At 38.4% G+C, this 18084-nt stretch overlaps 1 protein-coding gene across 6 annotated transcripts in view; it reads left to right on the plus strand.

The window, feature by feature from the left end:
* MSH7 (MUTS homolog 7) overlaps positions 1-18084 on the plus strand; it is a 33763-nt gene that overhangs the window by 3467 nt on the left and 12212 nt on the right. For 3 of the 6 annotated variants that reach the window (XM_088968777.1, XM_088968781.1, XM_088968778.1), the window contains 10 exons: positions 1795-1890; positions 1982-2037; positions 3698-3764; positions 9265-9360; positions 13917-14048; positions 14156-14189; positions 14274-14321; positions 16713-16912; positions 16999-17125; positions 17233-17510. In XM_088968777.1, the coding sequence (XP_088824903.1) occupies positions 1795-1890; positions 1982-2037; positions 3698-3764; positions 9265-9360; positions 13917-14048; positions 14156-14189; positions 14274-14321; positions 16713-16912; positions 16999-17125; positions 17233-17510 (1134 nt within the window). The remainder of the gene's footprint in view (positions 1-1794; positions 1891-1981; positions 2038-3697; positions 3765-9264; positions 9361-13916; positions 14049-14155; positions 14190-14273; positions 14322-16712; positions 16913-16998; positions 17126-17232; positions 17511-18084) is intronic. The other 3 variants (XM_088968779.1, XM_088968782.1, XM_088968780.1) reach the window with 2 other exon arrangements.

Below are 18084 nucleotides of genomic sequence, written 5' to 3' on the forward strand. Positions count from 1 at the left end.
GTGCTCCTTTCTTCCCAAACAATCCACAAAATAGCTTCTCTTATGCACTTCCGCATATTTCTCCCTCTCATTGTATGCCATTCAAAAGTAGATGGATTGAACAGCAAGCTAATATCAGATGGTAGGTTCCACCTACACTCAAACAACACAAATATCCAATTCCATAAAGCTGCAGCAAAGGAGCATGAGATTAGTAAGTGGTAACAGTCTACATTTTGAGCTTTACAAAGAACACACCAATTAGGGGATAAACACCAATTTGGTATCCTGTTTTGCAAGTTTTCAAAGGTATTAATCTTACCATAGTAAACTTCCCAACAAAAAATAGCAATATTTGGGAGAATGGGTCTAGTCCAGAATTCTTTAACTGGGAAATTCCGGGGTGCAGAAGAAGAGCAAAGGGAATTGAAGAATGAGGAGCAGGTGAAGATGCCTTTTGGATTAGGGGTCTAAATTCTTGTGTTAGATTTGAGAGGGTCTAGGCAAGCAGACTCAAGTAATAACAACAGTTCTGATACATGAGCACATTCATCATCACGTAACCCTCTTTAGAAGCCAAAGTCCTAATTTATCTATAAAAAATCCCAGTTTAAGGTCAAAGGAGAAGCTGGGGAGGAAATAAATCTGCAAACCAGCTCTTTCTTATAAAGGGAAAGAGAGTAAAGAGAGGGAAGGTCTTTAAGAGGTTGGTTGCCTACCCAAATGTCTTCCCAAAAAAGAACATTGTTTCTAGAATTGACATTATACCTGACCAGATTGAGGAATTGGGGAAGGATTCCATGTGCAGCTTTATAGGGTGTTGCAAGAGTTGCTTGTTGAGATACCCCAACATCCCAACCGTTTTGCGAACAACCATGAATACTATTTGCCACCTTGTGCCACAACCTCTCTCTCTAACGGCCATCTCTCAGTAGATCCTTTATCAACCTTCTTTTCTTCGCACTTCCTAGACCCCTCACATTTCAACTAGTGATTTTCATTAACTCGGTTCTATGGGCGATTTTATCACCTTATTGTAATATTTTTTCCTCTTTCTTAATAAATTTTCCTTTTATTTACTACCAATAAAAAAATAAATGTATACTTCCACAGGAAGGGAATAGCATATTGTTTCATCCCAACCACTCAATACCACTAGCAAGCACATCATTGTAGGCAATTGACAAGCAGACAAGTATAAGTGGTAAACCATGCTGACAACTATGGATATTCATAATGAATGGGATATCACAACTTATAAAATGGAAACATGAAATTCACCACAGGTAGTAAATCCAGAATTACCATAAAGAATTAGTTTGGAATTACTAAAATGGTAGAAGGGTAAATTATGTTAAATAATCATGCCATGTGTACTAACTGAATAAGTGTATGATGTTTAAAGCTATTGATCTGTTGTGGTGGTTAATATGTAATACTATTGGATTCCAGACTTAACCCATTTCATTGTGTTATTTGATACATGTTATGCATTTGGTTGGTATTTTGGTGATGAAGGGTGTTTCACTGCTTTCCATCCAACTCTTTTGTTCTCATACAGCAGAATTTATGAATTCTTAACTTCCTTTTGTTACTGTGTTTCTAATAAGTTTATCTTTATGTTTGCCAATAATAACTCCATTTCTCCTTTTTCTTCCTTTTGTTTGTTTTACTTATGTTTATTATTCACTTAAATGTTTACATCTTCCAAGTTCCATCATACAATGTAGCAGAGAGTTGTAAATTTTACAGGTATTAATTTCCTTGCTTTTGGCATTAATTTAACTAATAACTGTTTGTTTTGAAAAAAAATAGGGGAAATTCTATGAGCTGTATGAACTGGATGCTGAGATTGGTCATAAAGAACTTGATTGGAAGATGACATTCAGTGGGGTGGGTAAATGCAGACAGGTAATACTCAAATTAAATGTCAAGTGGCAATGAATATGGCATTTATTTGTGAGGAAATTGTTCTATCCAATGGCATCTCACTTTTGTTCAGGTTGGTATTTCTGAAAGTGGAATAGATGATGCTGTTCAGAAGCTACTTGCTCGTGGGTAAGGGAATACTGTATATAACCTTCATATGCATAATTCTTAGTTGCATAATGCATTTTAGAAGATGAAGAAACTGTGCTTTTTGTTATCCATTTATGTTTTTGCCTTCTAGCACAAGTCCTTTATGGTCTGATTTATAAATTTGCTTTTGAGCTTCTCAGTTTCATAGATCAATTGTTGGATTTTGTTGGCTGGAAATATGTTACTGGAATGAGTTGTCTGTTTTAGAGCTGGTGTTGTTTTTGTATTAAAATTTTTCCTAAACGAGCAATTATTAGTGATATGTAGGGCTGTCAATGGAGTCTGAAAGTCTGAGACCTGATCTGTTATCCAATCTGGTTATATTTATGTACATGGATACCTATGCAAGGGTGTCATATGATGTCAGATACTATATCCAGCCATATCTGGGTAACATATTGTCAAACTAGGATGGATATATATTGTATTTATAGCTTAAAAAGTGATTAATTTAATTATAATTTTTGGTTATTTATTTATTTTAAACTTCAAGAAAATCTGATAGGATATAAATTCGACCCAAGTCCCAAGAACGAATTAATTTTGGATTGGATCCAGATTTAGGTTTTTAATAATGAATTGTACTTGGATGTGGCTGGGTCCTATCCAAATTCAACCCAATTACAGCACTAGTGATTCACTCTCATACAGGTGCTGACATCACCTTTCACAAGGAACAATTCATGGGGTCTAGGGGTGAAAATGGATCTCATGATCCGATCCGATCCTATTTGGTTGAATTTGGATCACCCTTGTTCGGATCTTCAGATTGGATAATAGGAGCCAATCAGAAATTGGATTGGAATCGGATCACCCCCTATCTGATCTGAGAAGATTTGATCCGATATATATTATATATTATATATATTTATAAATGTAAATATATAATACATATATATGTTATTTATTTATAAATATAATTTTTATATTATATTTTTATAAATTTGTTATACTATTTATTTTTTATAAAAAATATTAATAAATACTTGTATTTTTTGTTTTTACTTTATTTAAATTAATTTTTCTTTTAATAATTTATTATTTTTTAAAGAAAACAAGTCAGATCAGATCAGATCTGAAGATCCCACTTACCGATAGGATTTGAATTCAAATAAAGTCCTATCAGATCTGATCGGATCTTCAGATTGGACCGAATCTAACATGAACAGTGTTGGACCGATTTGAATATACCCTGATTTGATTCCGATCTGATCCGTTTGCATCCCTAATGGGGTCCAGGTGTTAGGGATGGAAATTTGGTACCTGATTTGAAGAATTTATACAACATCAAGTCTGGGCCTATTCAAATTTTAACAAGTTTTCAACCTAAGCCTGCCCAAGTTGCACCCCTAAGACCTGTATGACAAGGAACCTGCATGGGTAGTTTTGGTCTGTTAAATAAATTCACTCAATGAACAATGCAAATTATTTGTCTTGTGTATTGTTTAGCTGTATTTAATATGTAATATATCTCTTCAGTTGTTATAAATCATTGTGAAGTTTGCATTATTTGTGAGAAAGTTATTTCCCTTGAAAGAAGAAAACCTTGAGGAATATTTATTTTCCCATTCATGTATTTCATGACTCATACCTATTTATCCTTTTTATTTATTTCGTTACATGTTTATATTTTGCAAAGGTATAAAGTTGGGCGAATTGAGCAGGTAGAGACATCTAGTCAAGCCAAAGCTAGAGGAGCTACTTCTGTAAGTAGTTATGACCTCATGGGGCCTTGTAGAGACATCCAATCAATAGTTGCTATATATTTTGTGGTTATAGTTGTTAACCAAAGCTATCTGAGTTCTTTAGACAAGGGATTCTTTGAACCTCTATTTTTTGCATTCTTTGTTTATGCAAATAAACTTTCTTTTTGAATGCAAAAGCAAGTATGGATAAATCTACAGTGCAGTCATGTCCCTATTAATCTTACAAGGAAAAAACATTGTTACAGTAGCTCTTCATTGGAATCAAGTTTAGAACTGCAACTTGGTCTTTCATTTCAAATGAGTTTTAGGGTTATTGGATCTTGGCTTTTGATGCATGGAAATTTCTGCTTATTATGCAATAAAAGGGATATTGAGAAGTGCTTTGGTTGTAAAAGCCTAATTGTTTTCCTCAACATTTTGATTTGATGTAAAAATATATGTTTTCTTCTTTTGCTTCTAAAAATGGATTATATTTCTTCTCTTTTCCCTACTAGTGTAAAAATAGTCATGAGGTTTGTTTTTATTATTTTTCCTTTTTCTTAGTAAAATGCTTTTTGCATTGAAAAGCAAAAATACATTGCTTCTTGGAGTAAAAGTAAGACTTTTGCATACATGCATTGATGTTATTTTCACTCTCATGATGCATCCATAGGTTATCAATCAAAGATTTGACTGAACTTCCTATTTGAAATTAGTTTTCATATTTGAAAACCTGGATATGAGTTTAGTTTGGTTTGGTTAATCTGGTGGGAACCACCAAATTGCACTCCTTGTTATTGGTTTTCCTGTTCAATTGGCCCATTTGGTCTGGGTTCAACAGCACTGATTGTTTGTAATATCTTAATCTAGTTGAATGAGATGTTCTTTCAGGTTGCTAGTCATTCAGGCTCTTGATCTTTCTTTGATTGGTGGTGATCCAGGGTCTTGTGTGAACTAAGGAGTCACCACCAAGCGTATAGTTCGGGATTACATGGTAATCACTTCACGTTATACCATAGAGATGCCTTAAACGTTAAGGGACAACTCGGGATAGCGACTACCGAAAAGTCTTACTTTGGGTATGTAGCTCTAATAGCTCGAGCGATGAGATCACTTTAGCAAAAATAAAGGGAGCACGCCATACTTTGAAGAAAAAAGAAATTTCATTACCATTCAAAAAAAAAAAAACCGAGCTAAACAGTTCGAGAAAGTTTATCAAGAGATAAAAAGGGCACAACCGCCCAACAAGATTTTTTCAAGACCGGGTTATGGCACTCGAGAGCCACTAAAGATAAGAGCAGAAAAATCGGAGCCGCCAGCCTCAGGGGTCTACCTCCTCCACCTCGTCCTCATCCTCCGGGGAATCATGCTCTTCCTCTGTCTGGTTCGTCGTCTCAAGAGCCAGGCACCTTGTTGTGATGCCGTCAAGGTTGAGCCCAGAGAATTTCTTTCGGACCAACCAATGGAAAAGCTTGAATCCGGAGCGGTACGAGCTCGAGCCATACTTCACTTAGAGGTCGTGATACTCCTGGGAGTCCTTGAAGTCCCAGACCGCCCTCTCCCGCTTGGCCTCCACCATGGTGTCGAAGTTTCGAGTTTGGTTCAGAAGTGTGGACTCCAAGTCCCGAACCTGTTGGCGAAGGAGCTCCCTCTCTGCGGCCACCCTCGACGACTCCTCCCTATAGCATGCGCTCTCATCGGAAAGCCTGACGATCTGTACCTCTTGGTCCTGGACAAGCAGCTCTTGGGACTCGTTCCCCTTACGAGTGTGAAGGAGCTCCCCCTAGAGCTTCTAAATGATGACCCTCTGATTGTGAGCGTCGCCGGAGTGGATGTTCGTCTAGAGGGCCATGGCGTGGATGGTGGAGTTCACCTGCCAACAAGAGACTATGGTTAGAAGGCAGCAAAAGGAAGCAAAAAACAAGGAGAGGGGAAGGACCACTTACCACCATACAGTGAGGGAGGCGAGCGCGGTGGGATCCCCGGGCTCCATCTCCCCCCACTTAGCGATCTCCTCATGGCAGATCGCCCTTTGGCTCTTTCGCCTGGCCACTACATAATCATTAATACCCTCCCAGTTCCCCACCGAGATCCGCGGGTAGGGAAACGGATGAGAAGGACCAAGAGGAATCACCCCTTGTTGCGGGAGGTCACCTCCTCGAGGCCAACTCTGCCAGCACCTCCTTCAGATGGAGGCAACGAAACTTCAGGCAGTGGAGAAGTGAAGTCTGGCTCCACAGACCCGAACTCAGTACCCCTAGAGGTGGGAGTCCGGTCAGGACGCGATCTCTTCACTTTGTGCTTCTGGTTGCTTGAGAGGAGGCGGCGCACGTCAACACTAGACATGATGGCTGCCAAAAAACCACAAGATATTAGTTCGGTAAGAAACAAAATGTATGTATACACAATATTGTTACAAGGCACTACGCGACCTAAAAGGACAACTTACCTAGGCTCAAGCTGGCCTGCGCGAGCTTCTCCTTGGTCAAGTAGTCCAAACAGAGGAAGCCTACCGATATCCAGGACAACATCGCTTTCCGAGTTTCAGGGTCCAGCTCGGCCCCGAGGTCCTGGATGGTGCCCCTCCAAGTTGGGAAGGGCCACCCCTCGGGGTTACGAACCACAAAATAATCCCACTTCCAGGCGGGAATCTTGTTTGGTAGCTCATACAAGAGCTTATAGCTGTAGCAGGGAGAGAGGTAGTAAAAATGCCTTTCCATAGGAACTCTAGGTGCGGCATTTTGATACAAAGAATATAAGCAAAAATGTCAAGGTTCAAGGGGAGGTAGTATTCATAACACAAAGAAATGGTCCAACCATGTTCCGGATAGCGTTGGGATGAAGCTGATCGATGGTAACATTAAAGTGGTTTAGCACCTCCACTATTAGGGGGTGCAGGGGAAGACGCAGGCCAGCCTCGAGCTGTTCCTGGAAAATAACTATATCATCGGGACCATGCTCCCAGGGGAAATTACCAGTGGGGAGACTGTAGATGAGGTTCCCAGGAAGGTGAAAATAGCGGATTAGAGACCCGAGCTTCTCCGCCGTCATAGAGGAAGGATTGAAGGTGTTAGGCTCCCTCCCCCGAGAAGTAGAGGCCACATCACCGTTGGTCTCCCGAGCCTCTGGAACTTGCTCCCAAGCTCCCTTGGAGCTCGAGGGATCGTCGTCGTCCTGGTTATCGTCTCGGTAATAAGTATGGTACGGATACTCGGGCATGATTGACAGTGATTGAGACTCACCGGAAAAGGCGAAGCGAAGTGAACGGAAGAGCTTGGGTAAACTAGACGGATGCACGACCTCGGAATCCGAGGACAACAAGATAGCATGAAAGGAAATGAGGCCCAGGGGCCCTCCTATTTATAGTCACTGTGCCTCCGAATCAATGTTCCAAATTGAGGCAGATCTGACGGTTTGCAGTCAAGCTAACCGCACGCCTTCTGAAACCGAAATGTGACTGGTTGCACGTCTCCCATGATTGAGGTAATGGCGGCTGCACGACATCTGGAGTTAAGAGCCGCTTCAATGCGTTTTCGGTATTCGAGAAGTCAGAAATCCCTTGATTCCCGCGCACACATTTAATATGAGCAGTCAATCAAGTTTGAATTTCGGTCAAATCAACCCGTCACACTTCATGAACTCCTCACGCTAAGGCAACACTCTTAGCTCGAGGAGTGGGGGGCAATTGATGGAGGATGATTTGACCCGACCTACTGAGACAATGACACGTGGATCTGACTCAGCACGAGCAACAACTCAGCGTCATGGCCTGACCACAACTAAGTAACGAGCCTGTAGAGCAACTCGCTACATCATAGCTCGCTATAGGGGAAGCTCGCTACAACGCGAGCTCCAGGTCCCCCGAGCTACTCGAAAGGGAATACTCCAAGACTATTTCAGCTCGTGAGCTAGGTAAACCAACTCGCTCTAGCACCTGGGCAGAAGAACTGCCCTAAAGACCCAACCTTGATGAGGGTCACCTCGAAGTACCCCTAAGAGCTTCCTACAAAGTAGCTCACGGCAAGGATAGCTTGCTACGAAGCAACTTGCGACTGGGATGCGACGCTCTCAGGAAGCTTCCATCTGACAAGACTGTACTCGTCAGACTGCACCACGTCTCTCTACTGACGATGCAGTCCCTGCCCATTTGATAGTCTGCACCCACGTCTCTCGACAGATGGTGGCGTGCCTGTCCCTTCAGGACGTGTCACTCATCCAAGCGGGTAGTACATTGCAACGATCACCTGCACAGCTCAAGCAGGTAACGGTTGCGACAGGAGCCCAGTGGCGGTTACGCCCCATTTGACAAGAATGCCCCTATAAAAGTCCTTTAATCGAAGGGGAGAGGACACTCTCTTGAATTGGATCTGAACTTGAATTCTTACTTGCTCACGAGCTAATCTTGAGACACAATGATCTAGCGCGACCTACACTCTTAGCCTTTTATACTCTTTTCTTCCTCCCCAGCGTTCTAACTTAAGCTTCGGAGTATTCCCGCCGGGCAAATCCTCTGGGAATCCTTCACCTTCGTCTTCTCAGGTGCCGTCAGTTGCCAACAAGGAGCCAGTCAACAGCCAGCTAGGGGTGCCCGGATCGTGCCGCATCACTACCCATGAAATATGTTGTGGAAATGTTAGGGAAATTAGGGACATTTTAAACCATGTGTATATAGATCCAATTGAATGTCTTAATATTAGTACAATAACTACAGCTGACAATGGCAACAAGTATAAAATAACTAATGAGTTGTCTAAATAGAGGTGTTTAGCTTTCCATTTGCATTTTTCAGGTAGGATGTGTTATTAAATATAAATGAAGTCATAGGTTTCTTAAGATGATCTTCTTAAAAGAAAAATGTAATCACTGTTATACCCTTCTTTACTTTTCTGTCTTGTGCATAATGGGGTTGCTAGTTAGAGACCAGTCCCACTTGATGGGTGTGCATTTGCTAGGGTTCTATGTGGTGATCTGGGTGTGCATTTGCTTGGGTTCTATGTGGTGATCTGGTACTTATAACTTTTTTCTTGTTGAGCATGTTTTGAGACATTAGCGATGTTTGACATTCATTTGTAGTAGTAGTATATTTGCCAATGGTATCTGGACTGTAAAGAATGTCTCTTTTGTGACAAACCATGGAGTCTATTTTGTTATTAATTGAGCTTCTGCTTGTTTATCATTTTTGTTAATTCTTTACAAAGTTTTGAGAAGCCACAACAGCCATCGTGCTTCTACTTTTATTTATGTCTATATCTAGTATGCAGATTTCCCTTTTAGGGGTCATTTTATATTCTAGCTTGATGACTTAATGTAGGACTTCACAGCTACTTCTGCAGCAGGATGTTATTTTTAAAACTTTGATATGCTTTGGTTATCTAGTATTCCCCAGTTTGCATTTTCATTTTGTATTTCACTTTTCTTGGTGCTTTTCTGTAATCTGTACCTTCTGTCTATTTCTAACATAACATTGACCATATGGGTAATTTTAAGGCTAGTTTTTTTTATTAGTAATGTTGGATTTTAGGTGATTCAAAGGAAATTGGTGCATGTAATGACACCATCAACCGTTGTTGATGGAAGCATTGGACCTGAATCTGTTCATCTTCTTGCTTTAAAACGGGTTTGTACAATTTGTCTATTTCTTTCTTGTATATATACATAGAAATCATTTGTGAGTTGTCCTAAATTCTAGTGTCTGTTTTCAAATGAAATATAGAATTGTTTAGATTTGCTCGTTTCTCTTTCCCATTATGCTTGCATATGATTCAACTTTTGTTTCTCATCTTCTTTATGTATCTCTCTCATCCTTTTCTGGAGGGGTGATTGGTTCTTTTGATTATTGGTCTCACATTTTTTTTTTGAAAAGGCCCCCCCCCCACACACAAAAAAAAATTCCACCCTCAAAAACGAAGAGGATAAAGTATCATTTTTAAATACAGTATGAATGGATAACCGGCTTCTAAAATTCTCTACTACCCTATTTATCATCCCTGATTCTGTTGATGCATTTTGTTTGAAAATTCTCAGTTTTCTTTCAGACCAAATGGCCCACAAAACAGCCAATGGAATTTCTGACCAACAAACTTTCCCTTTTTTGGACATGCCCGGAATACCCTATTCTTGCAACAGATCCTTAACTGAGAAGGGACAATACCCGTGCAGATTGATAGCCCTTTAAGTGACTTCACACAGCTGAACTGAAATTTCAGTGCACAAATAAATGTCCAATAGTTTCTTACTCTCTATTGCAAAGCACACAATGTCTATCTTCATCCAACTATTTATTCTTGAACATGCTTTGTGTATGGCCTGCTTTCTCAAATAGTAATGATTCAGCACTGTTGCATAGACACCAACATGAGTCAGAATCCTACACATGTTCAAGAGTCTGACTCTGCATGACAAGAAAACATGGATTTGCTTACATGTTTATGAAATAGTATATACTGTTAAAGTGGTTCATATTTTATTGAATTTTAACATTATATGACCAACAAAATATTGCCTTTATTACTAAATAACATTTGATATAAAAAGTGGCATTCATTTTGTATGTTATCTTTTCATTTATGTCAAGTAAGCTAGGGGATGAAAAAGAAAATGTTACATAGAAATGTTCTCAAGAATTCATGGAGTGTTGGACTTGTATCCAACATGAACACGTTTCTCATTTAGGAGAAACTATGCGACACTGTTAAGAAGGTTGTGCATATATGAGGCATCTTGTTTTAAAACCAGAAGTACCTTATCAGTCATCAATATAGGTCAGCGTACTGCTGGAGTTAATGTTCGGAATGAATATCCTTAATATGTATTTTAGAAAAAGTTCTTTTAGATTAAAAAAATAATTTACTATATGATTTTAAGTGATATAGCATAGCCTCATAGGTTTGGGAGGATTAAAAGGGATTTCATGTGTGACATTTACCCTTGAATTGTTAAAGACAAGATGAACTTTTTTGTGATGGCTTGTGTGAAGGGATGAGAGATCCATCCCATGGACGCCCAAAGATTGCGGAATAAGGGGCGAATTTCAAAAATTTTTCTCTCCCTTCAACTGGGAATCACATTCCCTATTTAGAAAATCATATTTTCAAGGATCATTCTTGAGCCTTAAACTGAACCAGATCTGAACCAAAAGGAATATGAGAGAATTATACCTGATACGGAGAAGTAATATCTCCCAACGAAGGTGTTCACGCCCAAGGAAGGATCCAAAGATTGCTCCCACTGAAGATGGCGCAGTACAGGATGGAGCAGAATCAACAGTGTTCTTCCCCAAGAACTCTGTCCTTCGCAAGAATCAGTAGAATGGTACCTGAGCACAACTTCCTTCTCAATCATTTCTCAAAGAACTGATGTCAAGATCCAATCTTGACTTCTCCCACAACTGGAGATCGAACTGGCAAACAGGGCGTCAAGAACAGGGAGGCGGCAAGAGAGTATTCGTAGGGTGCAGAATTCTCTCTTTTTGATTTCAGCACTAAAGAGGAAATGATGTATCTCTTGGTCTCTCTCAAGGTTGCCGCCCCCTCCTTTTTGTTAACTTAAAAGATCAGCTCCTAATCCCATTAGGAGGTGCTTATCCAAATCATATTTGGATCAGCCTTCTCTTCTAGTGATAAGGATAAACCCTTATCTTATCTGCAGATTAGATTAGCTTTCTCCCAATCCCATTAGGAGGTTTCTAGATCTGAATCACATTCAGATCTGGACTCTCTGAGTGGATAGGATTAAGACCCTATCCTATATGCTAATCCATCTCAGAATTCGCCCCTTTAATTAACTAAATAAATAGCCCAGTTCGAAATGGGCTTTAGGCCCATTAAGCTTATGTGCTCACTTAACCTTCCTAACTGTTGTCTAGTTGGGCTTCCTTGTATGGCGTGGGATCCAAGCATTGATCTACACATCAGCCACATGGGTTCGGCCCAGCCTTTGTTACAAGGCCTGGTCGAATACACTGTTAAAGACAGTACACCCCCTGAAACCCATCGAATGGGCTCTATGGGCCCAACAGTTACCCTAAGTGGTCCTTGGGCCAAGCCACCTTGTAACACCCAGGGACTGTGGGCAGATGCAAGATTATCCCATTAGGTATTATCCTCAATGGTCTTACACTTAACCTCTCAGCCCTTAATGATCATACACTGCCCAACAAGAGATGACCTCTCCCTCGGCTGCAAGGAACAGTGTTGCACTCTCCACTTATATGGATCCCGGGAATTAAAACATTTTAGAAACCATAATATATATACTTTTATATCTCATATAAAATATACTTTGCAAAACAAATCTCAATGGTTGAAATCGGTTGTCGGCAGTCTTGGTTTCCAACAGTGAGAGTGCATCCCCGATCATTACCTTTGTCCGACAAAGGGGCTGATCCTGTCATTATGATCACCCACTCAGATGAATTCTCGGATTGTCCCAACATACCCAGGTTTTGACCCCCGCTAAGGATCTCACTGATTGGTACATCAAAGACAGCCCGATCCGACACCTAGTGCAGTATCATAATCGAGTCTAGGGGTCGGGTGTAACTTTCCAGTTTTGCCCATCAATCTCCAAGGTCCAGGGCAATACTGGAAATCTGGTCCAGTTCAAAGATTCAATTAATCCTACACTGTATGTGCCTAGGGTCTCACCTCGGTAGCTGAGACAAGCCACCCCAACCGACTTGGTGGCACCACAGTGTCAGCCTTGTCAGGATAGGTCTCCCCAGACCGATCCACTGGCTGTTAACATTCTAAACTAACACAAGTCTCAATAAGTGTCCAGTTTAGGGGTATTACACAGAAACATACCAAGGGAACATGAATCAAATATGCACTTTTATTCGTTTACAATAAACTCATAAAGTACATCAATTTTGATTGAAGCTAAGGGCATACAAAACTGTCTAACATTGTGCCCTAGTGGCTGTGCCATTAGTGTTTATAGAGGTATGTTAATCTTGTGACTTGAGGCTTGCTTCTAGACTAGCATCAAATCCCATAAGATTAGAATCTTAGATTGAGGTTTATGTCTTTTGCATTGTGACATCATGTTGGGTATCTATGCCTTTGTGTAACTTTGTAATGTTCCATTTAATGTTTTGAAAGCCAAAATTGTATTGTAATTGCAAAATTGTTTCTATTTTTTTACAAACTTGTAAAAAATAAATAGATATGCTAAAAAGCTAAAAATATATAGAAAAGTGATTTTACCCAGTTTTAATCCATATCTACCATATATGTACCTACAACAATAGAATTTACCATTTGTACACTAGAAGCCTAAGATGATAATCAAGTTTGACCTGAAAGTCAAATAACCTGCTTACAATGGTTCTTTAACCTACATATGATGGAAAATATCTGGTCTTAAATAACCCAAATAAATCATTTTCTAGTAAGGGCTTTAAAATAGGTTCCCTTGACAAAACTAAATATAAATAAATCAGTATGCATTCTTACATAATGTAAATAAGTTGTTTTCAATCAAGGGATTTAAAACAAGTCTCCCTTGACAAAACTAAATATAAAACAAAAAGGACAAAGTAGAGAACTAATTCTTAATTAAATTGATACGAGTTGCATGTATCCTATAAGATTTGTCAATCAAATTGTAAAACAAAAATCCTAGGATTTTTGCAGAAAAGGATTCAGACATATGATTCAAATTGAAACTCTTGAGATTTGTGATTCAAATAGTGAATTGTATCATTAATTGTAAGATTTTAACAACATTGATTCCATGACCTTTTTGAAAGTTCTATAATTGTATATTCATTTTAACTATTTTTCAATAATCATTCTTACTAAATTTAAAGGTGAAGTCAAGAAGAGGTTCTTTTTCAGTTCATATATGGTTTTTCCTCATTAGCCATGCAAAAACTTTTTGTTAGTGGGTTTTTCTTTTTTACCCTCTCTTTATAATTATACCAATATATCCATACTATTTATAAGATCAAGTTTTGTGTCTATATGTATATGAGTTATTTGTTTGATGGTTTGATCTGCTGCATGGCTTAAAATAGAGTTATTTCTCTAACCAAGTTCTCAGTTCTAATTACTGAATACTAGTGAGTTTGTTCTTTTCATTTCCATAAAAGCCAATTAAGTTATTTATGTGGGACATTAAGGGATGTTCAAGTGTTTCTTATAAAGCTTACATTTTTGCTTTTGTTTTTAGGGAACTGGTGGGTTAGAGAATGGTTCGGTTGTATATGGATTTGCATTTGTTGATTGTGCTACTTTAAAATTTTGGGTTGGTTTGATACATGATGATGCTTCTTGTGCAGCTTTGGGGGCTTTGTTGATGCAAGTAGGTTGTTCACTTTGATTCTTTTGTTGTATATTTGGGACATGGTATGTACCTATGGTTAATGACTTTAAGTTTTTCTTATTTTATTGTGGGCTTTTGCTTTTCAGGTTTCACCCAAGGAAGTAATTTATGAAGACACAGGTGGACTTTTCTAGATATTCTAATTGAAAGTGTTACTTAAATTTTGGCATTAGGATTTGCAACTAAAATTGTCAGTTACTGCAGGGCTGTCCAGAGAAGCTCAGAAGGCACTCAAAAAGTATTCTGTAGCAGGTGCTATTATTTTTCTCCTTTTTTTAGATTGCTAATACAGTAAATTTACTTGTATGGAAAAATATGTACAAGTAAGGGAGAAGTGTGCAGAGAAAAAAACAAAAGGAAGAGAAAGAAGAAGAAAAGCAGGAGAAAAGAAGAGGAAGAGGAAGGAGGAGAGAAAGTAGGGCTTGGTAGCAGAAGTAGGGGACATGTCCTCTTTCATTAGAATTTATATTAATGGCACGAAGTTACAAGTAGGCCCCTCATTAGCATAAAACAGAAAAGGTGGACAGACTTTCCCTCAAACAAACGCCACACACAACAAAGAGGATACAAGATTGTCGTAATACAAAAATGCAGGAAACAGGAATACACAAGGAGCATAATATCAATAATGCAAAATCTCATCCCAGATGTACTAAAAAATGGCCTATCTAGTTTCATTATATTCTTTTGAAACCATAGCCCTTTCTCCATACTGGAGATGTGGTTGTGGCTCTCTTGCATTTGCCATAATTTTTTTCTTGCTTTTTTTTCATGTTTATTGATTTTCATTATATTGTTTCTCTTGTATTGGTTTTATTGGTCGAATTGTCCATAAATGTTCAATGGCATTCAGATGTTAGGAAAGTTAGCCATGCTATTTGCCTATGCATTTGATTAATAATGGTGACACCGAGGATACAATTTAGAACAAAGTGGGTGTAGGCTCAACTCTTTCTGTAGGCTCAGTTTGGGAAGAGTACAAATAGAAATATATACAATACAAAACCTTGTATATTAGACCTGGCAATTGGGTGGGTCGGGTTGATTTTAGGTCGAGTTGGCTTTTGAGTTGGGTCAGCAAATGGTGGACCGAACCCTAACTGTTAGGGTTAGGGTTGACCACAGGTTAATTCCGGTCATCCCTAAAAATAATCGGAAATTTAAAAAATAAAGAAAAGGTACAGAAAAATTGCCAAAATTAAAGGAATTAACCTTAAAAGGAACATTCAACAATTCAAAGAGTAAACGATAAAGTGTAAAGACTAAATAGTAAAGATTAAAGTTTGGAAACTTCTAATAATATATAAATAGTCCCAATTAGACCTGACAATCAGGTCAGTGGGTTAACCCATGACCCATCCCAACCCAACCCAGTTTTTTCCGGGTTGGGTCAAGTTGGGTCATTCTCACATTCAGGTAGCTAAATATGAGACCCTAATCCTGTTTTTTTGGGTTGGGTAAACTTTTTGCCAGGTCTATTGTATATTGTATTTCTAAACCTTACATTTGCAGTGTACATATTTGTACTTGTACTCTTTGTAAGCTGAACCGTAGTTGTAATCTTTGCATTCATTAGTTCCAAGAATGCTTATTATTATATAACGAGGTTAGGTTGATGCAAGGTTCAAAGAATTGATACATGTGATGTGCAATAATTTTTCATTTGATTTGAAGGGGCAATACTCCTAGTATTTAGCATATCTGTGGGTTCAAAAATCGATATGTATCATACAACACACACTGATACGTAGTCATTGGATTGAGGTCTATGTATTGATGCTACCACTTACCAGTATGTTTTGACAAGCTTCATTTCAGAGCTTCATGCACTGCTTAATTCTTTTAAGTGTTTCCTGTATCTTGAATGGAAACTATTAGATACCATCATTATTATCATTGTTGTCATCTAAGCCTTGTCCCAACATGTTTATAGCAGTTTGGTAGAAGTTTTAGTGCTCTCTGCTAACCTGACACAACCCTCCTCCTTTATCCAGGCTTGGGACCACAGCAATGTAAGACAAATTCATACTGGTAGAATTAAAACTATCATATATCAAAACCATTATATTCTTTGTAACCCCAGATGGCGTTGAAAAGAATCAATGTCTTCCTAGGGGGAAGATTTGGTTCTGCTCTTAAGGGAGTTCTGGGAGTGTTCAGTTTCTCTTTTTCTTTCTTGTGTTTTTGTATTTTTGGCAGACTGAGAAATAGAGAAAGTCTTGCATGCTTAAGTTCTATTTCTTTGTGGTAATTTCCCCAATTTTTTGTGAGCAGGTTCAAAATGTAACAGAACCCTTCAGATGTAAACCTAAAAGTCCTTATCAAAAAATTTGGTTGTTCTACTCATGAATAGCAGTAGCATAAACCGTTCATTTACTTCTCCATGCATGAAAAATGTTCAGGCATTAGAAGATATGCTTTGATTATGGTGCTTATACACATCAGTGAACGTTTTCTAGGATTTGCTTCCCCTCCTTTAATCCTTCTAACTTTCAAAGATTTAGGCATTTAGCACCTGTAAGTCTGTTTTACAAGAATGGACCAACTGTGCATATTTCTGGCTTCAAGATCAAACTATAGTCATATGATGCATAAATCATAATATGAGATGACACTGGTTTGCATTTTCTGCTTATTGTATAGGTTCTACTAAGTTGCATTTGACTCCAATGGCATCAATCACCAATTTTGTGGATGAATCTGAAGTAAGAAAACTGATTCAAAACAAGGGATACTTTAAAGGGTCTACTAAATTGTGGGATTCTGTAATTGATGGTGGTGTTCACCATGGCCTCACCATATGTGCCCTTGGGGGACTTGTTGGGCACTTATCTAGGTTGAAGGTAATCTTGTTTCTGTTATTTCTTCTCAACTGGAAGTGCTTTTTTTTCTTTTTAATTATGATTGATACCTTACCGGTTTTAAACAGTTAGATGATGTTCTATGTAATGGGGATGTTTTACCTTACCAAGTCTACAAAGGCTGCCTTAGGATGGATGGCCAAACACTGGTAAATCTTGAGATTTTCAACAACAATGCTGACGGTGGTCAATCAGGTAAGTGTTATAAACTTAGCTGCATGGAAGAGCATCTATTTGAGAAATCCAGTTCTTTTATCCATGAACCATTACAACTTCTTAGATATATGTTGGTTAATATTCAGGTACTTTATATAAATATCTTGATAACTGCACAACATCATCTGGCAAACGTCTTTTAAGGAGCTGGATTTGTCATCCACTAAGGGATGTTGGGGATATCAATAGTAGGCTTAATGTGGTTGAGGAACTAGTAACACATTCAGAAATAACTTCCCTTGTGGCTCAATATCTTCGAAAGATTCCTGACATTGAAAGGCTTCTTGGACGAGTGAAGGCTACTGTTGGGTCCTCAGCTTCACTTTTATTGCCAATGGTTGGGGAAAAAGTACTGAAACAACGAGTATGTCTGATCAACTGCTTTTTTGAATTTTTGTAATTTTCATCCATTTGATTATAATTAAGTATATGTGTTGCTTTATTTCTGTTTTGCCTTCATGCATTTTTCAAGTATTTTGGAATGCATATATAGTTTTCTCTTCTCTGTAATCGATTGTACCTAGTTGGTTTTCTTCACGAAATGGGCTTTCTTTATCTTTACAGAGCTTATACTATCTATTTTCTGAAAAAACATAAAAATAACTATTGACTAACTGCTAAAATAGATTTTTTTTGTATTTAATTGTTGGATCCTCTAGTTGGTGTTTCAGGTTTTCAACCAACGTTATTTGTTAGGAAGGCTTCAGGGTTGAGAATTTTGTTTGTAATTGCAGTTTTTTTTACCATGAGATACTTAACATGTTGATACTTTCTCTTGGATATGCATGCTAAGATATGTGGAGTCCTTGTATGCATCTAATCAGCATCATCACTTACTTTTGATGCTGAAAACAATAAAATTGCACTAGCTGGATGCATATAAAATTTATCCCACATTTCCACCCTTAATCTTTCAATAATATCTTGTGTGAGGATGT

The sequence above is a fragment of the Nelumbo lutea genome, chromosome 2 (assembly GCF_056320005.1).
Source record: "Nelumbo lutea isolate HS-2025 chromosome 2, American lotus-T2T, whole genome shotgun sequence".
Classification (NCBI taxonomy): domain Eukaryota; kingdom Viridiplantae; phylum Streptophyta; class Magnoliopsida; order Proteales; family Nelumbonaceae; genus Nelumbo; species Nelumbo lutea.